Source organism: Stegostoma tigrinum, chromosome 2 (assembly GCF_030684315.1).
Source record: "Stegostoma tigrinum isolate sSteTig4 chromosome 2, sSteTig4.hap1, whole genome shotgun sequence".
Lineage (NCBI taxonomy): Eukaryota > Metazoa > Chordata > Chondrichthyes > Orectolobiformes > Stegostomatidae > Stegostoma > Stegostoma tigrinum.
This window is the reverse complement of record NC_081355.1, coordinates 33,566,212-33,593,295: the sequence shown is the minus strand read 5'-3', so window position 1 is coordinate 33,593,295 and position 27,084 is coordinate 33,566,212. Positions and strand designations below refer to the sequence as shown.

The window sequence follows — 27,084 nt, the reverse complement described above, 5'->3', positions numbered from 1 at the left end:
TGCAGGTCATGGTCGAGCCATTGTCACTAACTGGAAGATTTAGGTCATAATGTTTGAGGATGCCATGATCTTGGCATACAGAGAATGCACCTGTGATCAGAAACAGTTTTCTCAGGTTGGCCGGAGCAGGATTAGATCTAGAAATATGAATTCTGTGACCATTTAGAACAGGGTTCCCAAGGATGCCCAGTACAGCAGAGATTTATGAAGTTGTTTCTCAATTAAAAGTTGCAATGTTGACAGCTCTCCCACAGAATTCACAACCACTGATCAAAGAGATCAGAGGGTGTTTCCATGAGCTAAGACTCCACCAGAAAACCAGCAAAGGCTTCCTAAAATAAGACTCCTCAGGATTAGAAAAAGAGTTAAGTATTGAGATAACTATCCCAATTCCAAGGTGGTATGCAAATAATCAATTCTTCACAAAATTAATAATTGCTCAATATCTAGTTGGATCCTGTACCAGACAAAGGCTTTCAAGTAAATGGGATACCAGTCCAAGGAAACAGTTAAGAAAGAGTTGACAAAATATGCTGCACCACAAATAAATACTTAATGATTTTTCTAATAACTGAAGTAAAGAGCAGAGAAATCTTTAAAATAAATCCACTGAAGTTTATATAAAAAAAATTGGTACTGTACCTAATCTTTTCATGTCTTTCTGCAAACAATTACTTTAACATCTCTTCCATAGCTCACTTAAGAAAGCCTTCATGCCGAGTGTTCCATGTGCCAATACATAAATAGCTGGGACCCTGCTATAGACGGAGTTGACTTCATAATGCTTGGAAGGTTACTTCACAATTACCTGTTTTCACAGAGTCTTATACAAAAGCAATAACTAAAGCTATTTCAACTGGAAACTTATTTGACAATCCACAAAATAGTTACAGCTTTTCTTGCTTTAACATAACTGTATGGATTCTTACATGCAGTTTTGTTAATCGTATGATCAGCCATGCAAGCACCATTCTTTGAAAAAAAAACATCAAATTAGAATGTAGCTGGACGATGCCATTTTTTGAGATACATACATGGTGAACGTTTGGTGTGCTGACGCTCCTCTTCATGTGCCTTCCTTTTGATGAAAGTGCTTCTTTTAACGTGACTGCCTAAAACAGGAAGACAAATTACAAATCAACAGACTTCCAATGACAAACTCTTTCGATATGCCCACGAACTGTCTGGTTTGAACACAATAAATGATAAAGCAACTAAAGCCCATAGCAAGAATACAAATAAACTTGCTTTAAGTGTATAAAGCTACTTTGGGTTAATATTACTGACGTTTCTAAATTTAACAAAGTTGGGAGCAGAGTTCTGAATCTGATTATGTACAGCAGTGGTTGCACAGTGTGCATTTACTGTTCTATAACTGACAAGAGTGTACACCATCATGGGATGCTCAATAATTGAGACCTTGATGCAGCTCGGTGACTCACTGGTTAGCACTATTGCTTCACAGCACCAGGAACACAGCCTCAATTCCACCCTTGGGCAACTTTCTGTGTGGAGTTTGCATACTCCGTTTTTGTGTGGGTTTCCTCTGGGTGCTCCAGTTTCCTTCCACAGTTCAAAGATGTGTAGGTTAAGTGGGTTGGCCATTGAAAATTCAGGGTTACAGGATTAAGGTAGGTCTGGGTGGGATGCTCTTCAGAGGGGTGATGTGGATTAAATGGGCCAAACAGCCTGTTTCCGCACTGTAGAGATTCTATGATTCTATGACTGATGAAGCTATTTTTCAATAATGACCCAGAGATCAAACACGTGAATGTGTGTTCTCCCAGTGGCACAGAAAAAGTTTGGAATGTAACTTCAGGCATAGCAGATGAGGAGATAACAATGAGAAGGGTGGGTAGTCACACAGAAATGAGGATGTTGTACTTAAAAGCACAGTATATGAAACAAGATAAATGAGTCTGGGCACAGATTGAAATTGGTGGGAAGAATGTTGAGGGTATCACAAATGTGGCTGCAAGAGGATTAGGGCTGGGAACTGAACATCCAGAGACATGTGTCCGATCGAAAGGACAAGCAGATGCGGCAGTGGTGGGGGGGGGGGGGGGGGGGGGGGATGTTGGAGACGGCTGTCTTGTCATTAACAGATGAAATTAAGAAGCAATAAAAGGGTCAGAAGGTATAGAATCTGTCTGGGTAGAATTGAGAAAACACAAAGGGAGGAAAAAAAACACTGATGGGAGTTGTGTACAGGCCTCCTAGCAGTAGTCGGAATGTGGGGAAGAAAATAAATCAAGAGACAGAAAAGCCATGGAAGAAAGACACTACAACAATAATCATGCGAGATTCTAGTGTGCAGGTGGATTGAGAAAATCAGGTTGGTAGTGGATGCCAAGAAAAGGAATCTGTGGAATGTCTACAAGCTTTTTTATGGTGCAGCTTGCAGCAGAACTCAATAGGGAACAGGCAGTTCTGGATCTGGTGATGTGTGATGTGGCAGACTTGATTAGAAAGCTTAAAGTGAAGGATTCTGCACCCCCACCCCACCTTGGGGGGGCAGCGACCATAATATGATAGAATTCACCTTGCAGTTTGAGAGGGGGACACTGAAGCAGATATCAAGGTATTACAATTCAGTAAAGGCAATTGCAAAGACATGGAGGAAGAGCTGGCCAGAGTTGATTGGAAGAGGAGTCTAGCACAGAAAATAATGGAGCAGCAGTGGCAGGGCTTTCTAAGGTAATTCAAGAGGTGCAGCAGAAATCATCCTGAGGAGGAAGAAACTTACTAAAGCGAGGACGAGGTAACCATGGCTGACAAGGGAGTCAGGAACAAAACATGATAAAGATTAATGGGACAACTTTAAAAACCAGCAGAGAATAACTTTTAAAAAATACTGGGGGAGAAGATCAAATATGAGGCTAGCTAGTAAAATAAAAAGAAAATTACAATTTTTCTTTAAGGTATTTGAAAAGCTAAGAGAGAGGCAAGGGTGGACATTGGACAGCTGCAAAACGAGGCTGAGGAGCAAACATGGCAGAGGAACTCAAAAGTACTTTGCATCAGTCTTCAAGGTGAAAGACACCAGTAACATAGCAGAACTTCGAGAGAGTCAGGGGTCAGAGGTGAGCATAGTGGCCATCACTAAGGGAAAGGTGCTAGAGAAGCTGAAAGGTCTGAAGGTGGATAAATCACCTGGACCAGATGGACTACACCACAGAGTTCTAACAGAGATAGCTGAAGTGATTGTGGAGGCACTGGTGCTGATCTTTCAGGAATTACTGGAGTCACAGTGGGTCCCAGAGGACTGGAAAATTGCCAATGTAACACCCTTGTTTAAGATAGGAAAGGGACAGAAGATGGGAAGTTATGTTAGCCTGACCTCAATTGTTGGTAACGTTTTAGAATTAATTATCAAGGATCAGACTGTGGAATACTTCAAAGTGCATGGTGAAACAGGGCCGAGTCCATGCGGCTTCATCAAGGTGAGGTCATGCTTGATGAATTCGTTAGCATTCTTTCAGAAGGTAACAAGTTAGACTACTTCTATTGTTGTAACACCCTATACTGTCACAAAATCACAAAAGGGACTCAAGACTCTTTAATCAGACAGCCACAGTTGCAAATTGGCCATAACTCTAGGTTTGTGTCACAATTGGATCGCAGAGTGTATTGAGACTAGTGATCTTAAACAAGTGAACAACAGGCCAATACTCTAAGCACAACAAACTATCTGATCATTCACGACATCAAGCTAATGAAATAATTGTTCAATGTTTTATATTGCATACACTGACCGGCCTCCTTACAACATATGGAATTTATATTTTTGATGATGAAAACACTACATTTTGTATTTTTCCATTTTTCTCTCTGAACTAACAATAAATGAGTTACTTTTTAAAAAAAAAAGAGGTATTTATATTTATTTATAGTTATTTTGAAGATACTACTTTATTCCAAATTAACTCAAGTCTAGATAGCATACATATTCTTAACTAAATTAGAACAAACAACTGTGGATGCTAGAGATCAAGAACAAAAATAGCAATCGCTGGAAAAACACAGCATATCTGACAACATCTATCAGAGAAAGCCAAGTTACTGTTACAATTCCAATAAACTGTCAGAACGTTTTTCTCTCCTGGGCAAAGGTAGAAGAGAAATGTGCAGGATTGGCAGTCTATGAGCTTTGGAGGCTGTGGGAGGTAAGGGAAGATTCTGAAATGAAATGAAGTTGATGACAGTTGTGGACATAAAGGCCGGATGTTTGATAGCAGTGTCATGGCCCAGGGGTGACATAAGGAGGTGTCTGAGACAACACCTCCACCCTTGTCAGTAGGCTTTATGATGAAAAGTTAGGATTAAACCTGAAAGTGAGGAGTGCTGCCAGTTCAGAGGTGGACAGGTTTGAAGGGACAAAAGGGGTGCAGAAATTAAGGCAACCAATGTCACATCAACCATTCTCAATGAACGAATCAGGTGCTGGTAAAAGGCCAGAAGGAGGGTTCTAGGTGGAGGGAGAATGTTGGACCAGGTCAAACCAACTGTGGGATGGGGAGAGGAGGCCCCAAATGAAATGGACACACAGGCAGTGATAGAATAAAGAACAAAGAACAAAGAAAATTACAGCACAGGAACAGGCCCTTCAGCCCTCCAAGCCTGCGCCGATTAAGATCCTCTGTCTAACCGGTCATCTATTTTCTAACAGTCTGTGTCCATTTGCTCCCTGCCCATCCATGTACCTGTCCAAATATATCTTAAAAGACGCTAAAGTGTCTGCGTCTACCACCTCCACTGGCAACGCGTTCCAGGCACCCACCACCCTCTGTGTAAAGAACTTTCCACGCATATCTCCCTTAAACTTTCCTTCTCTCACTTTGAACTCATGACCCCTAGTAATTGAGTCCCCCACTCTGGGAAAAAGCTTTTTGCTATCCACCCTGTCTATACCCCTCATGATTTTGTAGACCTCAATTAGGTCCCCCCTCAATCTCCATCTTTTTAATGAAAATAATCCTAATCTCCTCAACCTCTCTTCATAGCTAGCACCCTCCATACCGGGCAACATCCTGGTGAACCTCCTCTGCACCTTCTCCAAAGCATCCACATCCTTTTTGTAATGTGGCGACCAGAACTGTACACAGTACTCCAAATGTGGCCGAACCAAAGTCCTATATAACTGCAACATGACCTGCCAACTCTTGTACTGAATACCCCGTCCAATGAAGGAAAGCATGCCATATTCCTTCTTGACCACTTGATGACAGATGAAAAGTTCAATGTCACGTCATGTCCAAAATTCATCGAGTGGGAGGGCAAGAAGAATAAAACTAAAACCCTTGCTAAGCACAGAACATTCACCACAGAGCAGAAGATCAAAAGGGATAGTAAATACTCAACAAAAGGTGGGGTTAGAAGGAAGGATGGAGTCAGAGGGAAGGAACGTTCCACACAAGTATGGGTCTGAGCTGTTGCAGCTTGTGTTTCCTAAAGCCTGACAGCAAGTGAAAGTCTTTTGTTCGAACATGGAATGAGTTGGAGAATGAAGTGGAACTGAGGATTGGCAGGACAGTTGAGACATTGAGAGGTGGTGCTGATGGCGTGAAAGATCAAGAGTGTGCAAATGGCGATGCATAGCACTGAGTATGGATCCCATGATTTGATCAGAGCAGCTGTCTGAAGGGGACTGTACATCAGTGATACCTACAATCCTGGGTGGATTTGAAACATGAAGGACAAAACTTCAGTCAGAATCCACGAGGAGTGACTCTGAGCGACAGGAAGTCACAAAGGAATGAGAGGTGGCTGCGAAAGCCAGTTTTAGCAAGGACTTTGTCAAATATTAGGAGAGACAATGAAAGTAATGATGGTGAACAAAAAGAAAGGCTAAAATGGAAATCCCCTCAAAGGCAGCAGCAAAACTTCTTCAAGATGGGCATACCAAGAGATGTGGCAATGAATCAAACTCTGAGATAAACTCTGATGAAGAGGCACCAGATTTGAAACTCTGCTTTCTCCCCACATTTAAAAAAATATATAAGAACACTCACCTGTCTGAGTCGTTCCAGACTAAGGATGTTTTCCACCTCTAGCACTCCTCTTGTGTACTTTTCAATGTACGTTTCTCCGTCACCTGAACTATCATTTTCACTCTTTGCAGCCATAAGTGCCAAAGTTTCTCGATCCTCTGCTTCTTCAGAAGCCTGCAGACAGAAAAGGAACTTCTTATTAATATCTGAAAACTCAGGATGAAGTGGGAACAGATTCTTTGAAACAGAGTGTCAGTCATCACACCTCCATATTAAGAACTGTAAATTTTAGCATGAAATAACTCTTTACATCAAAAGATTGTAGATTAATTGAGCCAATTCTACCAAAAATTTGAAATGTAACAAATTCTTGGTCTTAAAAGGCTTGGGTTCTATACTAAATTAACGAACAGACATAGTGCAAGATGCAAGCCACCTTAAGAGGGGTCTTTTGGCATAGTGGTGATGTCCCTATCTCTGGGCCAAAAGACGTGGGTTGAAATCCCACCTTTCTAAGACACGAATCATAACATGTCAGAATAGGTTGATTAAAAATATCTGCAAATCACTTGAGGCCTATTCAAGAAAAACATTGTATCTGAGAAATGCAATAAGAGATTAATCAATGCATTAGCAGTTACATTATTTTTCAAATCTTTGCAGAGCATTAGTTCAAAATCAAACCTCAAAGTTAATCAATTTTGGAAATATATCACTGGGTCAAAATCCTGAAATTCTCTCCCTAACATTATTGACTACCTGCAGCAGTTCAAGAAAGCAGCTCACCACCACCTTCTCAAGTGCAATGAGGGATAGGCAATCAATGCTGGCCCAGCCAGTGGTGGACACATCTCATGACTGAAATATAAAGAAAACAATTCCTGTGAGTTTCTAAGTGTCATCTGTGGCTGTTGCCTCCACTACAGGTTTCAAGCCCCACTCCTGTGATTTAGTAAAGAAATTTAAGCTGACACTTCAATGCAGTAGAGCGTATGCTGCACTCAAAGATAGTGGCTCTCAGCTGAGACACGAAAGGACGGCCCTGTCCGTTTTCAAAAACGGACTTAGAAGGTCGGAGGACATCATTAAAAAGCAAAAAATAAGGGAACTTGTCCTCAATGGCCTACACAATATCTTACCAATTTAAAAAAAAGATTATCTGTACATTTTCATATGGCTGCTCATGGAAGATTACACAATTCAAGCTGACTGCTGTATTTCCTACATTATACAAGGGACTACACAGCAAAAATACTCCATTAGCTGCAAAGCACGTTGGACAGCCTGAAATTATGAAAAATGCAATTTAAATGCATTTTTCTTTCTTCAAATAGTCACCACTAGAGGGCAGCCACAGTTGAAGATTTTCATTAGGAATTATTTTGGGCTATTTCCCCTCGGTAATTACCGAACTTTTTAAAAAAAGACATTATTTTTTGAAAAGTGTAACTTTCTTCTAGATGTTCTTTTCTTCTGATGACTCAACAGCCAGTCATATTCAATTACCATATTCAATCGATTATTTATAAATAGCAACGGTCATAACCAATTCAAAGGAAGTGACACTACTTCTAGAAAGCCAGAAGCATTCAGAGACACATGGACCTGGATATCAGTTTTTAACAGAATGTCTCTTAATGAAAAAAAGGTAATTAAAACCAGTTAGAATCAGATGACACATTTGAACTGAATAAATAGAATAGCCATGCAGTAAACAGCATAGAACAGAGGTTCTAAAGACGAGCCTTGCATTTTACATGCTTGCTTTTCAATAAGGAAGCAAAATGGTTCTCAGTTCAATATATCTGCTGTAAAACACACATCAAATTGTTTGTTAATCCTCAGCACTTTCAATTGGAGAACAATTTTACACTTTGTTTACCTTAGATTTATAATTTACACACAGTATTAAAAAAAATGCATTTAGTGATGAACAACAATATGAAAACCTTCCAACTTGGCTTTCAAAAACCAAAGACTACAGCAAGTCTGTAGACAGGAATGTTATGTATATTAAATGTACATTGCCAATAACCTGAAATTGATGTGCCTCAGCACAATTTAGATTGTTACATACTGTTATGAAAGAAACTGAACCACAATTCATTTATTGATGTCACACACAAATAAACTGTTAAATATACTTCCACAGATTTCATGAATAAAGTATATTTTTGGAAAAAGCATTTGTGTCTTTTGAAACATTATACATGTCAGCTGCATGTAAAAATTAGAATTAAAAATTGTCAACTGCAGTGCATTTCAATGAGCATGAAACATTGATGTGCAAGGGCAGCTTTTAGGATTTGAGCTAAAAACATTATGAGCTCACCAAGGACCCTTTGATTATTCAGAACTAATATATACAGAGCTTCTAATTGCAGAAATGCTTTGGATTAAGCTTTTCCGAGCTTCCAACAATAAAATTCGTTAGAGCAGAACTCTGGGTGAATTTGAAAGTCATCAAGGACAGATTTCAGGATAAATCATCTCCACTTTAGCATAAGTGCTGACAAGATCCATGTGAGTAAAAGCAAAATACTTCTCAAGTTCCATAAACGAGTAATACAGGTCGTGAACCATACTGTTTCTCTCCAGTGATACTGCCTGACTGTCAAGTCTCTCCAGCACTTTATTTTATTTCAAATTTCCAGGTGAGGTTGCATTTGACTTGGCTGCAGAATAAATCTTAATACCCCCTTGCAAACACATTTCACATGCCTACTTACTCAATGACAGTGCCATTTTAATACTGATCGTTGCTGAACTATAGGTAAATTTTGCATTTGGGATTCACATGATCTGTTTAAAACTACCTAAGCTTATTTTGAACAGGGTCATTAAGGCTAATGGACCAAGAACACGTCTTTTTTGTGGTGTGATTCAAGGACAGGTTTCAAAAAAAAACCTCTGTTCCACAAGTTTAGTATTATTTATTCATAGTGCAATTACTGGAGTTGTACTCCATAGGAAAACATATTTGTTCATTAGCTCATAGTCACAGCTTTCTCATAGAATTAAACAGAAACTTACCTTGGGTATGTTGGATACTATCTCATAGGTAACACCACAGGAATGAAGGAGGTGTTTGCAGGACATTCTTCGTTTCAGACTCTGTGTGAAACTCTGTAAAGCAAGTTTCCAAAGAAGCATTTTGAATTAATAATTTTGTTCATCAAACAAAAAAATCAGTTGCCTTTCTAGGAACAAAACTTGAACGTAAAAATATATAGAACAAAAATCACCTCTTTTGTTCACTCTATTATCCCTTCCCATTGCTGGCATCACGTTGATGGATCTCATATATCCCAGATATCTTTTGATTTTAAAACTATTAAAATTTTTCTTAAAAATGTCAACAAAATTGTTTATAAACCATTAAGAAAAACACATATCTTTCTTAAACAACTGCAATAGCCAAATACAAGTTGAATAATATAGAATGAGTGGCTGCATGGCTTATTGCTTGCATCAATCACAGCTCAAATAAGACTGGGTAGGAATGGGGAATAATAATCACTCATCTATTAATGTGCAATTGCAACCCAAGTAGTTCAACACCATGCAGGGCACAACAATTTAGTTAACTAACGTCTATCACCACTAGCACTCTGTGGCTACACTTTGTATATTCAAAACAGTGCAGCAACTCACAACTCACTCAAGATAACTGAACAGTATCTTCCTCTCCAAAACCTCTATTACAAAGAAAACCAAGGCCTGTATAATTATGGGAACATCAATTCCAAGGCAAGCACTAGCTCAGTTTAGATTTCTGGCTTTTCTTTTACAATCAATATCCTGGAATGTCCTCCCAAATGCCAAAAGTTGCAACATGCAAGGACTAGACCATCACATTCTTCTCAGTGGAAATAAGGTTGTTTGCCCACATCCTCAGAACAAATATATTAAACAATTCACATAAGCTGGGTTTCAGTGCAAAGCTTAAAACTAAGGTTGTGAAAAGCTCAACAGGCAAAACTAAATCCTCCAGTAAGTCTCATTCCTTGTAGCTCGTGTTGCCAGATGCCATTTACCCATCAAGAAGATTCTGACTTACGATTCAGGCTATCTTTAGAGGAACTGCAGCCAAATACCTTGGTGCAATAAAGCAGTTGTAACCTAAGCAAAAACAAAAAAAGGCCAGCTGGTATGCCACTCTCCTCCCAGATTGGACAGAAGTTCATGCATACTGTTCCCACAATGACAGCTGTAGCTATTTACTGAGGCTCAGTCAGAAGAATCTACATTATTATGTGATAGGTAATGATAATTTACAGGATCTGATGTATCAGTTTGCCTGTTCTCCTTGTATGTCAAGGTGATGGGGCACTAGCAGAGTTGTAATCCATTAGTCAGAGGAGAAGTCATGGGAAGTGATGTTGTACCCATGTGGAAATATATTTTAAAAACAAAACACATCAACACCTTCGTACCTGCTTATTGTAAATATTAACAGCTATACGCTTGCGTAACACCAACTCCACAGCAGCTGGATGGCTGAGCTGCACCGTAGTCTTTACAATCAAATAGATACGCTCATTCTGTGGGGTAACTTTGTTCAAGTGTATGGAATCATGGACTGATGAGTCCCAAGAGGCAATAGCTGAGACCTAAAAATTCAAAGAGAACCATGGTTAGCTTTTAATAGATCCTCGAGTGTTAAATTTATTGATACCTCTGCAGCTTAATATCACCATATTTTGAATTCATTTGCTACTATTTTGATTGTAAGAAAACAGCAAACAAAAAACAAAAACAGCACTACTTCTGGTAAACAGTGTACTTTCTGAAAAAAGATCCATTGGCAAGTGTTAGATTTAGTTCATTGTTTCCACAAGGGAAGTTGTTTGGGAATTACACACCAGTTGCAGCTACTTCACCAACATTATTGTTTACAAGCATCCCCTGAGTCCAATGAAAATTCTACAGTTCATCAACATCAATGCCAAAAATAACCTGTGTTATCAATATTATGCAGCTCTTAACTTTTCTTGATTCGTCCATTGCTGATCAGCATTTGGGCCAGGCTTGAGTGCTTATTTGCAATAGTTTGCACTGAAGATACTGGTTGGCAGAACTGAAACTAATACAACTCTAGCAGTTTTGTATAATTTGTGGAGACAGGAGAAAAAAAATTAAAGTAAAAATACCTGGTAACCCACGAGAGTGAAAACAAACATTAGATAGCTTTCTAAATTATCTGACATTCTTCAAACTCAAAAAATTGCTTCCACCCCTCACTTTACAACTTTCTTGAATTTTTTCATTTTAATGGTATTACCAACTGGGGTTATGTTTATAATACCTACCATTGTTACACCACGTAATGAATATTCAAAAGAATTTTTGCAACTGAACTAGGATTTGTTGCATGAGGTATTAAAAGCTAGGATCGTCAGACCATTAGATTTCAAAGCATTTGTTGTGCACAAAGTTCTTAAATTATCACAAACATCAGTCCATACAGATCAAAACAGGTGACAGATAAAATTTGGCCCCTCCCTCCAGATGCTGGCATTGGATGTGGGGATTGCATCTTGTAAAGTTACTAATACATTGTACCCACGATTTCCTAAAATACCCTTTTGAAGGAAGCTGCTGTCTATTTAATTACAAAAGTACAACCTGCCACCCCTTGAAGTTTCCCTATCAATAAAAGGGCTGTTAAAACAAAACTAAAATTACATCAGCATCTAATAATAAAAAGCCAACAGCATTGGGGAAAAAGAATGACCTCCACTTCAGGGACTCTGGGGCAACATCAAACAAATAATCTGCAGGCAAATGTCTTGGTAAATGACCTGCTGCTCCGTGTGGCATTTCAAATCAGTTCTCTTGCTTTCCTATGCGATAAATGCTAGAGGTTGGCCAGCTGCTGGTGTCAGGTCACTAAACAAGGCCTCACATTTTATTATCTTGCTCTATTTCTGCAACATCTCTTGGTCTGATGTAACACACTCAAAAGGGACTAATACTGGGTAAGGAATACAATCAACTGCTGGAATTAAGCTAATTTTACTCTTGAAAAATCTACCAGTTTGTGATAAAGAGTGCATAATATTAAATGAACCTATCAACATAAAGGAAGAGGAAGAAATCAGAAACTAATATGAAAAAAGGTAAACATAATGAGTGACTATACCACATTAAGTTAAAGCCAAAACAGAGGTGTTTATTAGAGGTTAATTCCTGGCCCTTGGTTTTACAATTCTAACTAGTGTCTTCAAATCCCTACAAGGTTCAACATCTTTCCCCGACTGTGAACTCCTCAGAACTACAGCCCTCTAAAATCCCTGTGCTGCATTAATTCTGGGTTCTTCAGCAATATTCATTTTCAACACTATTATTAGTGACTTTACATACAGCTAGGTCCTAAACTTAGCAAATTCCTTGATGACCCAGTTTGCCTTTCCAAATCTCTCACCTTTAGAACCTCTCTTTTTGATCAACCTGTCTAATACTTCGTCAATATCCCAAAGTTGAGTCATATCAGACTCAAAATGGTAATTGTTCCTCTCCAGTCCAAAATCTGCCAGACCAGCTGGGTTTGTCCAGCTTTTTCTGCTTTTATGTCAGATATCCAGCATCCCTAGGACTTGCTTTTGTGTGAGTGATTAATTTATTGCCACAAATTTCCAGGTACGCCTACCCTGAAGTTCTGCTTTAGCTCTAACAAGGTTTCAATTTAAACTGAGATAACAAGGTGTAGAGCTGGATGAACAGAGCAGGCCAAGCAGCATCAGAGGAGCAGGAAAGCTGACGTTTCGGGTCTAGGGTCATGAAACGTCAGCTTTCCTGCTCGGCCTGCTGTGTTCATCCAGCCTGACACCTTGTCATCTCAGATTGTCCAGCATCTGCAGTTCCTACTATCTCTGAAACAATTCCATTTAAACTTCTCAGCTTGATCACCTTTATTAGTTTCTATTTCCCTCCTAGACTTTTATAAGGGGTTTACCAAAAGTTGTTTTTAAAACCACATCTCCTTCCTCAATAACTGCCGACGTTGCCACCACCCCCTAACAGCATCCCTCCAGACCTCCTTCATTCCAAATCCTTTGCCACCGCCACTCAACATGGCATGTTCCCACACAATTGCAGAAAGTATAACACTTGGTCTTTTACCTTGTCCTTCCTCACTGTCCAGGGTCTCAAACAGTCTTCTGAGATGAAGGAGAAATTTCCTTTTCAATCTAATCTACTGAACTTGCTGCTCACTACACGGTTTCCATAGAGATAAAACACAGACTTGGTGATGCCTTGTAGAACACCTTGGCTCTGCACATAGAATGACCTCCGACCTTCCAGTCGCTTGCCATTTCAAAACATTTTGAGGATGTCCTTTTTTTCCCTCCCGACATCAACTCCCCTTGGCCCCAACACTACCGTCACCACACCAAGTGTCTTGTTTCTGTGGGCTTTCCCTCCCCAGAGCGAAGCCATTTTCTGCTAGTCACACCTATCATTAATACCTATCTGCATATATCATTCCTCTACTACCACTAGCACTCCTTTTACCTTTGCACTCTGGGCACCCTCACCACTGTTCCACTTTCTCTTCTTTCTCCTCTGTCAACAGCACAAACACTATTATTTTCCAGCCTGCTTCAATTCTGAAGAGCAATCATTTTGGACTTGAAATATTAAATCTGTTTCTCACTACAAAGATGTTATCAGACCTGCTGAATTTCTCCAGCACTTGGTTTTTATTTCTGATCAAGCTTGGTGTTAAATTTGGACATCTAGGAAGTAACTTGGGAAATGTGGGTACATTGAAAGCTATTGTTCAAAATTAACTAATTTAATTTTGGTTATTATACAAGTAGTTTAACAAGAGAACTTGAGGCAGTATTCTTTGCATTAGATTTTATCTACACTATTATTACTTAAACTGTAAAACAATACACAGCCATAAACTACTAGAAAGAATTAATAAGGAAGAAATAATTAAGGTACAGACTGGATCAACTGTCTTAAGCAGGAAGTGCATGCAGCAAAACTGGAGCCTCTTGTCCGAACAGAAAAATAAAAGTACAGTGAGCTTTATAAAAACCGGCACTTGATAAATCTGAGCATGGCAATATAAAAAAAGCTAGATTAGAATTTAAGTGAAAACACAAAGGATTCAGAAAATAACAGATACGTAGAATAAGATGGGCATGAAGTAATAAAATAATTTAAATAGATAAAACATGGGGAAGTGAAAGATTACAGCTTAAGAAGCAAGCTTATGGAGAATGAAAATTAATAGAGACATTTCATAAGTTTTTTTAGTTTGTGTGTGGTGAAGTAGGAAGGAGGTTTATAAGGATAAATACAGGGAACTTAGCAATTATTTGGACAGTGTAGTAGAATTGGAAAAGCACTGGAGGATCTCTAAAGTGCAAAGGCCCTGATGCTGAAATAAGGTAACAGCACAGGTTTTCTTAGACACGCAGACTTGCAGTACATGCAGGATTGACATTACAGCACCTCTGTTTAAACAGGGAGAAAATGATAAACAAGTTAGCTAGAAACCAAACAGCCTAACATCAATGACAGATAAACTTCTGGTGGCCAAAGCACAACAAAAAAAAGCTTGTATTCCTACAATGCCTTCGATGTAGAAAGAGAGGCATAATTCGACAACAGAAATACACTGAACCAAAAAGGAGCAATCATAACAATAGTTAATTAAAGAATAGATTTGGACTAACCAAGTTTTGTTTAATATATTTGAATTCTTTTGAGGAAATACCACTTTTAAAGATGCAGTGGATGCTGGTTGTAAGAAATTTAAATGGTATCCGATAACATGCCACACAGGAAGCTTGCTGCTAAGGAGGTGGTACGTAATTTTAAAAATGGTGTTTAGCATGGATATGAAACTGGCTGCATATAGAAAATTGACGGTAGTTATTGTGTGTTATTTTTGGATGAGTGTGTAATCAGTGATGTTCTCAGGGCTGGTATTGACACCAGTGCTGTTCCTGCATATTCAAATAGTATGGATTTGTGTACAGGCAACACATCAGTATTGACAAACACAAACATATACAACATAATTCCCATAAAGAGAACTGTCAGCAATCACAGGCAGATAAACATGGAAACACAGCAAAGCAGGAAGAGCAGGCCATTTGATCCTTCAAGTCTGCTGTGTAATTTAGTGTTATCACAGCTGGTCATCCAACGTGTTTCATTTTCTCCTGATACCCTTAGGTCCCATAAGCTTGAGGAACTATATGTAATTCCTTCATGCAACATTTGATGTTCTGGCCTCAACTACTTTCTGTGGCAGGGAATTCCACAGGCTCATCGCTGCCTGGGTGAATAAATTTCTCCTCACCTCATACCTAAATGGTCTACCCTGTATCACTACACTGACATCTGGTTCTGGACTCCCCAGTCACTGGGAACGTCTTTTCTGCATTTACCCAGTCCTGTTAGAATTTCATGGGTTCTATAAGATTCTCATCTCTTTCTTCTAAACTTCAGTGAACATAGTCCAAACTGATCTACTCTCTCTTCGTACTTCAGTCATGCCATCCCAACAAGACACTGGCTAAATTCTTTGCACTACTTTAAAGTGAATTATGGAATTTTTAGTATTCATCTGGTAAAAGTTGAAGCACTTAGTTTAATGTGTTAATCTTGTGTTTGGGCTGTGAAATTACTAAACAAGCAGAAGTGATTGGACTTATACAATAACTGCTTATAATCTCAGAATCTGCGTCATCTTGGGTCTTATTTTTCCTTTCTCACAGCCAAACAAAATCCTTCACTTGTTCTCAACCTGCATGTTGCCACCAGTTTATGGTTCCTACCTGATGTTGTTGCTCCTTTTCCTGGGGAATCAAATACCCATAGAGTTAGAAATCCACAACTGGACTGAATCATACAATCCCTACTGTGCAGAAAGTGGTTATTTGGCCCATCAAGTCCACAACGACCCTCTGAAGAGCAATGCACTAAGACCCAGTCCCCCAACATATCCCCACAACCCTGCATTTACCAAGGCTAATCTACCTAACCTACACATCCTGGATAGAATAGGGCAATTTGGCAAGGCAATCAACCTGATCTGCACATCTTTGGTCTGTAGCAGCTTCGCAAATTCAGCAGTTCCTACCCATAATACGTGAAGACGATCAATCCTTTCTAACAGCAGGAATGACAGATAGGAGTCCGGAGTGGGGACGTGGAAAAGGCGTTACCTCCTTCAAAAATGACAGAACAATGAGTGCTCATACAAACTGGAGGTGGGTGAAATGCAAGGAGATATCAGTGTAAATTGGGAGTAGTGAGGGATGGGAAGACAAGAAAATGACAGCATAAGCTATGGAAATGGGGCTACCAACTGCAAGGGGGGCAGCAGTAAGAAGGGTGGACTTGATCAGGTGGATATCAAAAGGATATTTCTATACAATCTTTTCTCCTCTTCGAGGAGAAAAAGTGTCATAGTTTAAAAATAAATGGGTGTCAATTTAAGACAGGAATGAAGAAAAACATTTTCCTCAAAGTTCAGTGTCTTTGGAATTCCTTCCCTTGAAAAGGTATTGGATGCAGAATCTTTAAATATTCTTAAGACAGAGGTATTTGGATTCTTGATTACCAAAGGGTTGCAAGATTATCAATGGTATGCATGAATATAGAATTGAGGTTAAAGTCAGATCAGCCATGATCTTATTGAATGGGGTAGGAGGATCGAAGGGTTGAGGGGGTTACTCTTGCTCCTTGTTCATATGTGTGCAAATTAATAATCTTGGGAAAACAAAGTTAAAAATGGTTAACTTTAATAACTGAACAGCAGAACAGAAGCGTCAGTAATGTCCATCTTCTTTGTGACAGGAAAGCAAGTTCTGCAATTTTTGAGACAAACTTCTATTACTTCTAACTAAATAGCCTTGCTGATGGTCTTAATTCATATGATGACTACAACTGTAAATTAAACATTGCCAATTTCTGTTTCAGTATGAGAGCAGATACTCAAAATGAACTCAGGGGCCTGTCACACTGTTGAACTCTTCCTAGAGCAAATCTAAATTTACCCACTAGGATTTCCATCACACAGTTAGAGCCATGGATCATGATAAGTGGAAATAGTTGACCCAGACATCTGTGACCACAAATGAGCTAGACATAAACGAACAAGGGCAGTCAACATTACAGATTGCAGAGAAGTTGGACTCAATACGATAAAACTTGCAGCCAAAGTTTCTATGAAGTTGGGTGGTATGTTTTCAACTAACTTACCAGGATCCACAAGGTGACACATTTGCCAAGAACAACATAAGCTTTTGCACATACTTTTTACCAGTGCATCTTGTGGTCAGGTAAAGTTAAAAAGTACCTGCTCTTTTCCAACAGCTGGCTGCTTGCAGTTTTCAAACTCACATGAAGCAGAAAGTAGATCCCTCACTTTCCACTGCAACTTTATCACTGCTTACAGGGAATTTTGAAGTGAGTGAGCAATTTTCCTCATCTGCACAGGTATATAGTGTGAAGGTAATGCGCACTGTCACCTTGTTTAAAAAATTCGATCACGGGATGTGGTTCTCACTGGCTGGCCAGTGTTTATTGCCTGTCCCTAGTTGCCCTTGAAAAAGTGTCAGTGAACTGCCTTATTGAATTGCTGCAGTCCATGTGCTGTAGGCCCACAATGCCCCGGGGAGGGAATTCAATGATCTTGACCTTGACTTGGAGGGGAACTTTCAGGTGGTGGTGTTTCCATATATATGCTGCCCTTACCCTTCCAGATGGAAGTGGTCATGGGTTTGCAAGGTTGTCTAAGGATCAATGGTAAATTTCTGTAGTGCACCTTACTGATGGTACATGCTGCTGTTACAGAGTGTCAGTGGTGGAGGAAGTTAATATCCGAGATCACAGATTCCCTACAGTGTGGGCGCAAGCCATTCAGCCCATTGGGACTGCACCAACCCTCTGAAAAGCAACCCACCCAGATCCATCTCCTCCTCACCTTATTCCCCAAAATCCTTCATTTCCTATGACTAATGCATGTAACCCACTCATCCCCTGGGCACTACGGGCAGTTTAACATGCCCAATACACCTAATCTGCACATCTTTCAACTGTGGGAGAAAACCCACACAGATACAAACAGAACGTGCAAACTCTACACAAACCATCGCCAAAGGGTGAAATCTAATCACTGAGCCACCATGCCATCCTAAAGGAACTAGGTACAGGCCTCGTAGCAGTAGCCAGGATATGAGGCAGAAAATAAATCAGGAGATGGAAAGAGCATGCAAGAAAAGTTTTATTACAATAATTGAGGAGAATTTAATTATGCAGGTGGACTGGGAAAATCAGGCTGGTAGAGGATGCCAAGCAAAGGAATCATTGCAAAATCCATGAGATGAATTTTTGGAACAGCTTGTCATACAGCCAATAGGAAACATGCAATTCTAGATATGATGATGTGTAATGAGGTACACTTGATGAGGGAGCTTAAGCTGGAGGAATCCCTGAGGGGCAGCGGTCATAATATGACAGAATTCACCACGCACCTCGAGAGGGGGAAGCTTGAATAAGATGTAATGGTATTACAATTAAGTAAAGGTAACTACAAAGACGAGAGAGAGGAGCTGGCCAGAGTTGACTGGAAAGGGAAACCCAGCAGGGAAGAAATGGAGCAGTGATAGCAGGGGTTTCTGGGATAATTCAGGAGACATAGCAGAAATTAATTCCAAGGAAGAAGAAACCTACTAAGGAGCGAATGCAGCAACCATGCCTGATAAGGGAAATCAGAGACAAGATAAAAACAAAAGACATACAACGTTATGAAGATCAGTGGGAAGCCAGAGAACTGGGAAGCTTTTAAAAAGCAGAGGACAACAAAAAAAAGGGGGGCGTGGGGAAGAGAGGAAAGAAGATGAAATGTTAGGGTAAGCTAATTAGTAATATAAAAGAAGGCTGCATGAGTTTTTTTTCCAAAGATATATAAGAGGGAATAAAGAGGCAAGAGTGAACATTGCACTACTGGAAACCGAGGCTAGAGAAGTAATTAGAGAGAGCGAAGAAATGGCAGAGGAACTGAATAGGAACTGTGCATTACCTGATGTAGGAGCAGCGCTTTGAAAGCTTGTGATTTCAAATAAATCTGTTTGACTCTAACCTGGTGTGTCATGAGACTTCTGACCTTGAGCACTCTAGTATAACACCAGCACCTCCACATCATGCATCAGCGCTCACAGTACATGGTACCAATCAGGTAGACTGTTTTGTCTAGGTTGGTGTAAAATTTTACATCTCATCTCTGACATGGGACCTTATTAAAAGTATTCTAAGGATCCAAGTAAACCACACCCACTGGCTCCTGCTTGTCAACTCTTCTAGCTGTATCCTTGAAAAATGTCAGTAGATTTGTCAAGCACATTTCCTGTTTGTAAAACCTTGCTGACTCTATCCAATCTTGTCACTGTTTTCCAAGTGTTCTGCTGTTACATCTTTTGTAATGGACTTGAGCATTTTTCCCCAATACCAGCCTGATTGATCTATAATGCCCTGTTTTTTCTCTCTACCTCCTTTTTTAAAATATTTGGGTTACATTAGCAAATTCTATACTAACTCTACAAAACAGTAATAGCCATTCATTTGTTAATTTCTCAGGGTGATACCCTGACCAATCAGAGTCAATGTGCCTGTTTTGAAATTTAAACAAAACCTAGCAGAAAACAGTCAATCATTATTAACTACTGCATTCTTCATGGCACTGCTTCCACCAGTGTACTTACAAGCAATCAGTACTCTCCTCTCATACAGTATCAATTTTGACTTTCTCCTTTATTAGCATTCTTGCCATTTGTCCTGATGAGTGCAAGATGTAAAGCTTTGTCAAAATATCTTTTGTCAGCCGTGCAATATATTGGCCCTCAGCTTAGAGAAACTTCCCCTGGAAAGCAAGTCTGTATGTTAGAATATCCTTGGGGATACCTACTTAAAGTTAAGGAAAATGTGAAAAACTGGAAACTATGGTTGGACACTTTCAGGATTTAACGTGCTGCTTGTAGAAAGTGATTTTGCAGTAGAGGCAAGCAAAGTTTAGGAGACCAGAGGTGAGGTTTATTGCTCTTGATTGCTGGGAAAATCCAAGTTTGAAGAGAATAAGCAGGCACTGCTTGTTGTCTAGCAACGTTTTCTAGAATTGGTTTCCTGTATTCACAGACATATTTGGTAAGGAAGAAACACCAGGAGCTGCAAGTCTCACTCTCTCTTCCTCTCCATGGAAGTGCTTGGGATCCTGACAAATTTTTTAAGTATCAGTGCTTGAAACTTGTAAATCCTGAAAAGCTGAATTGTGGTCACTTTTCAAAGACTTAGATCCAGCTTGATTTCCATCTGGACGGTAGGTCTTTCATCTGACTAAGGCTACCAGAAACTCAACTTCATTGATAAGACTCCTGGTAGATTCTAGGTCAAATTTCATTTGTTTTCAGGCCTTTGGTCAACAGATATGGGTTGCCTTTTGCCTTTTGTTTTTCAACAAAATCTTCTCTCTGCCTTTTGTGTTGTGACTCAGTGGCTGTGTTTAGAATTACTGCAATTTAGTTCAATTTCTGGATTCAAACTTAGATGTTGACTGGTGTTTGTGACATCTTTTAAGAATAGCTTTCGTCTGGCAATACAGAAGTTATATTGCTAGAAGGAGGTAACAGGAGAATGTTTAATGGGGTATGTTGTTTGATACAGTCCACAGTAAGTGAGACACGTGACCTACATGTCTGGCATTACACCAGCATTGAAATTCATATCACATTACTCATTTGTGTGAGCATTTGCAGTGGGCAGCATGCCAATAGTGTCAGATAGCCCACGCTTTCAAGCATCAGAACAGCATGTCCAGCAGCAGATACGATTCCACCATTAGAAAAGGTATTAATAATCTGCACTGTGTTGGGAATTACACTGGAAACTAATTTAGGATCATCAGTTGGGCTGGCAGTAGGATACATTTGTGCCATTCAAAGCTACATATATTAAATACTCAGGACACTTATGTGGACAAAAGAAAAAGCATTAATGGAGTGTAATGGTCTGTGGTTGCATCAATTCATGAGACTCTATATTCAAATAAATGCATGCTGTGACAAATCCATAGGCTGCATCAGCCAATGCTAACCACTAACTACAGATAAATAGAAAGCGGTACATAACACCAGCGCTTCATTGGAGGCTCACTGATGATGTTACCTAGAATGGTGTCGAAACGTCTGAAAACTAACCTTCCAGCTCAGCGAGCAAACTCACATCCAGCTAACTACTAAACATTTAATCCCAATACTTGTCACTGTATTGCCATCTCTCTACTTGGATGCAGTAGTTTTATTAAATATATAAGATGAATGCAACCATTCATAATGAAACAACTACGAAGGTATTATATTTCATGCACTATAGCCGAGATACTCCGAGTTTGACGAGATGTGAGAAATTTATCTAGCAGTGCCATTTTACAAAAATGTATTTTTCTCAGCCTTTAAAAAAATGAGACAATTTCTAATCAGATAAGATGTACAGACAGTTATTCATTGTGATTATAAATTTCCAAAAGATTTCATTGCTCAGTATACCAAATAGACAGCTATGATTTAAGAGGCTGCTCACCGCTACCTTCTCAGGAGTAATTAGGGTTGAGTAATAAATACTGACCTAGCCAATAATACCCATGTCCCATGAACGAATAAAAGATGGGTACTTCATTATTTTATTAGCTGGCAAAACTAAAGTAATTTAATCATTAAAATTATAACGAAGTGAATAACAATCTAAAACAATATCAATGCTAATGTGACATGGACAGTAGTAACAAACGGGTAATAAATGAACCAATGGCTGTTGTCTAATTAACAACAATGAAAGGTTGACACAGAGAGGAAAAGCTAATAAACTGTATTGTGCTTGATCAACTTCACTCAGACATAAATAAGAAATAACTATCAGGGTAGTGAGAAGGGGAGACATTTGGAACTGGCATGGAATGCAGATTAAATTGACAGACTGTAGTACCTCTTCCTCACTGTGCTTGATGATAGGCAAATAGAAGAACTGACTGCCGTGCTCCTTCGGTAAGATGGAGTTCACACCAGGTGCATGTGGACCAGTGAGCTGTTCATTTGCGCGGAGATCATCAGCTAGAAGAATGACAAAAAAAACGCATATAAAATGGCTCTATCAAAAGACACAAGATTCTCTACTTTAAACTGTTACTTGAAGCTTGTTTTTAATGATCAACTGCAAAAAACTTAAACACTGTAATACTGCTTATTAGCTCTCTTGCTGAAAATAGAGTGTTGTAGAATAAGCATTTGATCACCATCACTCCTTATTAATATAATTGAACAATAATTCAGAAAGGTCCATATTTACAAACTTTATTTTGAAGCAATTTGGAAAGATTTCATGAGCAAAACTTATTAAATTATTTGAGTTAGTTATAAGTGGCAACCAAAGGCCACAGAACTTTCCTGTTAGCTCATGGGCATTGCCCAAACTACTCTAATTTCAAACGGCCGGTGTGGTATTAAGCACTCTCTCATATGATATCAAAGGCATTCAATTCAAACACTTGTGAAATGGCATCAGCATTTCCACTTTAGTTTTGTTGCAACACCACAATAAAATAAAATTTAGAGAAAAAGTAATGTTATGATAGGTATCCATAGGAATGTTTCCCAATAAAGGAGTAAAGCATCCCATTCAATGGAGATTATTCATTGTTACCTTCGGGTTGTGAAGTGTAGCTCACAATAAGGAAAACACATTTCTCTTCATTAGTTTTACCAAAGCAATGGATTTGATTTTCTGAAGTTAATTGACTTGTCTCATTTAATTATGGCTAAACTCAACTGGACAGGAGACCTAACGAGGCATTATTGATTAGTTCAGATGTCTAAAAATCCAAAATTTACAATGATAGTTTAATTCTTATTCCCTTCTGTCAGTCGTCGATATTGTTTAATGATATTTACACACGTCATCACAGAAACTACCTTCTCTAAGTACAGTACATGAGAAATCAATGAACAAAAGTAAAAACCTTACATACTGAACCTTAGCTGAGATATGGCTGAATTGTTTTTACTGTACTTACTGTAGCTCAAGTTGGAGGATATGCAGGTGAAGCTCTCTCCCCATTGGAATGAGAGTTTAGGGCCCTAAATGGAGGTGGTATGTGGGCAGGTTGCATTTTTTTACGCTTACAGGGGAAAGTACCTTCCTGGACAGGTTGGAGTGGTTGGTGGGGAGTGTGGTGCAAACTAAGGTGTGACGAAGGGAATGGTCAAATGATTCAAGCCCATTGAAGGCCCTCACCAACTTTTACAGATGCACCATATTAAGCATTCTACTTGGATGCATAACAATCTGATACGGCAACTGCTCTGCTCAGGGCCAGAAGAAACTACAGAAAGTTGTGTACACAGGCCAGACCATCACGCAATCCAGTGTCCCAAATGCGGATTCCATTTACATTTCTCAGTGCCGCTGAAAGGCACCCATCATCATAGACCCATCTCATCCCAGTAATGCTCTCATCAGTCAGGCAGAAGATACAGGATCATCAGATGCACCTGCAGATGCAAGAACAGCTTCTTCCCTGCTGTTATTAGACTGCTGAATGGGCCTCTCTAACTTCAAATAATGTTGATCTTGCTTTGTGCACCTCCTGTGTGGCTGTAACTTGGTGTACCTCACTCTGCCTAAGCACCCTATGATGTGTATGCCCTTGTTTGTTATGATCGGCCTGTACACATCACAAAGCAAAGTTTTTCACTAGACTTAGATACATATGACCACAATAAATCTATTCAAGTACAGGAGCAGGATTGATTTGCCAAAGTACAGGGCCTGATGACAGCATACCTGGAGAACGGTGTGCAATTTTGGTCTCCTTATCGGAGCAAGGATTTTCTGGCTACGGAGTGAGTGCAACAAACGTTTACCAGACTGATTCCTAAGAAGACAGGACTGGTGCATGAAGGCAGACTGGATTGGTTAGGACTATATTAACTGGCGCTCATAAGAATAAAGGGGGTTCTCACAGAAACTGATAGAATTCTAACAAGACTAAATACAGAAAGGATGTTGTCGATGACTGGGGAGTCCAGAACCAAAGGCCACAGTGTAAGGATAGAGAGTAGGTCATTCACGACTGATAAGAAGAAAGCAGAAATATGGAGTTGGATGATCAGCCATGATCCTATTGAATAACATAGCTGGCTTGAAGGGCCAAATGGCCAACTCCTGTTCATATTTCTATGCTCGAGTGACCACAAGGAGCTGGCAGGAGGGACCCAATGGCATGTCTCTCCTCTCTCATTCACGGGAGGATGCTGGATTTCTAGACAGCACCTCTGTACAGTAAATGGGTCCATCGATGGGAGGATGGCTTCCAGGAAGTTCTGGGCGGTGAACACAAACTTTCTGTAGTTTCTTCCAATCCAGGGCAGAGCAGTTGCTAGACCAGGCCATTGTGCGCTTGGGCAGCATGCTTTCTACAGTATACCTGTGAAAGTTGGTGAGGGCCCTTTTGGACATGCCAAATTTCCTCAGTTGCCTGAGGAAGAGGAGGTATTGTTGTGCCTTCTTGACCATCGCATTAATGTGGGAAGTCCAGAACAGGTTGTTGGTTATCGTCTCTCCCAGGAACTTACACTCTTGACCCTTTCCACGTCCGTTCCATTTATGCAGATACAGGCATGTCCTCATTCGTTCTTTCTGATGACAATGATCAGTTGGTTTGCTTTGCCAACATCGAGACAGAGGTTGTTATCATTGCACCACGACACCAAGCCCTCTATCTCCTTTCTGTCTTCTTACTTGTCATTGTTTGATATCTCCCCTATCACAGTGGTGTCATCGGCAAACTCTGACAGAGTTCATTCGGAATTTTGCTACACAATTGAGCACGCACAGGTAGTACAGGAGACAGCTGAGGACACATCCCTAGGGGGCTCCAATGCTGATGTTGACCGTGGAGAAGGTGCAGTTGTCAATCTTCCCTGATTGCGCTCTGTAGGTGAGGAAGCCGAGGATCCACTTGCAGAGGGTGGAGCCACGGCCTAGGTCGAGGGTGGAGCCACGGCCTAGGTCGAGGGTGGAGCCACGGCCTAGGTCGAGGGTGGAGCCACGGCCTAGGTCGAGGGTGGAGCCACGGCCTAGGTCGAGGGTGGAGCCACGGCCTAGGTCGAGGGTGGAGCCACGGCCTAGGTCGAGGGTGGAGCCACGGCCTAGGTCGAGGGTGGAGCCACGGCCTAGGTCGAGGGTGGAGCCACGGCCTAGGTCGAGGGTGGAGCCACGGCCTAGGTCGAGGGTGGAGCCACGGCCTAGGTCGAGGGTGGAGCCACGGCCTAGGTCGAGGGTGGAGCCACGGCCTAGGTCGAGGGTGGAGCCACGGCCTAGGTCGAGGGTGGAGCCACGGCCTAGGTCGAGGGTGGAGCCACGGCCTAGGTCGAGGGTGGAGCCACGGCCTAGGTCGAGGGTGGAGCCACGGCCTAGGTCGAGGGTGGAGCCACGGCCTAGGTCGAGGGTGGAGCCACGGCCTAGGTCGAGGGTGGAGCCACGGCCTAGGTCGAGGGTGGAGCCACGGCCTAGGTCGAGGGTGGAGCCACGGCCTAGGTCGAGGGTGGAGCCACGGCCTAGGTCGAGGGTGGAGCCACGGCCTAGGTCGAGGGTGGAGCCACGGCCTAGGTCGAGGGTGGAGCCACGGCCTAGGTCGAGGGTGGAGCCACGGCCTAGGTCGAGGGTGGAGCCACGGCCTAGGTCGAGGGTGGAGCCACGGCCTAGGTCGAGGGTGGAGCCACGGCCTAGGTCGAGGGTGGAGCCACGGCCTAGGTCGAGGGTGGAGCCACGGCCTAGGTCGAGGGTGGAGCCACGGCCTAGGTCGAGGGTGGAGCCTCGGCCTAGGTCGAGGGTGGAGCCACGGCCTAGGTCGAGGGTGGAGCCACGGCCGAGGTCGAGGGTGGAGCCACGGCCGAGGTCGAGGGTGGAGCCACGGCCTAGGTCGAGGGTGGAGCCACGGCCGAGGTCGAGGGTGGAGCCACGGCCGAGGTCGAGGGTGGAGCCACGGCCGAGGTCGAGGGTGGAGCCACGGCCGAGGTCGAGGGTGGAGCCACGGCCGAGGTCGAGGGTGGAGCCACGGCCGAGGTCGAGGGTGGAGCCACGGCCGAGGTCGAGGGTGGAGCCACGACCTAGGTCGAGGGTGGAGCCACGACCTAGGTCGAGGGTGGAGCCACGACCTAGGTCGAGGGTGGAGCCACGACCTAGGTCGAGGGTGGAGCCACGACCTAGGTCGAGGGTTGAGTGGGTATATCCAAAATGGAAATCAGCACAGCTTGTAGCTTGGTAATCCATCTTTATCACACCTAATTTATGTTTTATATCCCTATTCAATAGACTTATTTTTTAATCAACCTGTAACACAAAATAATTATTTACTTATGAATTATTTACATCAGCTCACCATTTAAGTCAAGGAAGAGTACAGGGATATGGGTTTCCATTCCAGGTGGTGATATCCTGAAAGAAACATATATTTAGAGCCAAAAGAATAACATACATGAATCACAAAAAGCTAATGTGCAGGTAAAGCAAGTGACTAGAAAGGCAAAATGAACATCAGCCTCTATGGCACATGGAATGTGTATAAAAGTAGGGAAGAGTTGCTACAGTTGTACAGAGCCATAGGGAGACCACATTTGGAGCACTATGAGCAGTTCTGACTAAACGAGGACCATGACTGCATTGAAAGCAGTTCAGAAAAGATTCACTCGGCTGATTCCCAGACGATGCGTTTGCCTTGTAGAAAGATTAAGCAGGTTAGGCCTATACATTTTAGGGTTCAAAAGATTTCAGGAAACAGGGCCTTGGCAGGATGTACGCTCAGAGGATGTTTCATGGGCGAGACTCAAACTTTTGCACCACAGTTCAAAAATTACACATTGCTTATATTAGGAGGAAATAAAGAGCAATTTCTTCTCTCAGAGGGTCCCTAGAGTTTAGGATTTTGTTCCCCAGAAAGCAATGGAAGCTTGGTTATTGTGTCTCAACTTTGAATAGATTCGAAGAGATTTTGATTTACAAGAGTCAAGGATTA

General features: G+C 41.2%; 1 protein-coding gene across 4 annotated transcripts in view; it reads right to left on the bottom strand.

Moving 5' to 3' along the window:
* Positions 1-27,084, bottom strand: part of kif13a (kinesin family member 13A) — a 322,598-nt gene that overhangs the window by 36,243 nt on the left and 259,271 nt on the right. For all 4 annotated transcript variants that reach the window (XR_007249645.2, XM_048552226.2, XM_048552242.2 and 1 more), the window contains 6 exons: positions 26,452-26,507; positions 21,999-22,123; positions 10,427-10,603; positions 9,024-9,116; positions 6,012-6,164; positions 1,035-1,112 (listed from right to left, as the gene is read on the bottom strand). Coding sequence is in view for 3 of the 4 variants with exons in the window: in XM_048552226.2 (XP_048408183.1) it covers positions 1,035-1,112; positions 6,012-6,164; positions 9,024-9,116; positions 10,427-10,603; positions 21,999-22,123; positions 26,452-26,507 (682 nt within the window). In the remaining variant the exon portion in view is untranslated. The remainder of the gene's footprint in view (positions 1-1,034; positions 1,113-6,011; positions 6,165-9,023; positions 9,117-10,426; positions 10,604-21,998; positions 22,124-26,451; positions 26,508-27,084) is intronic.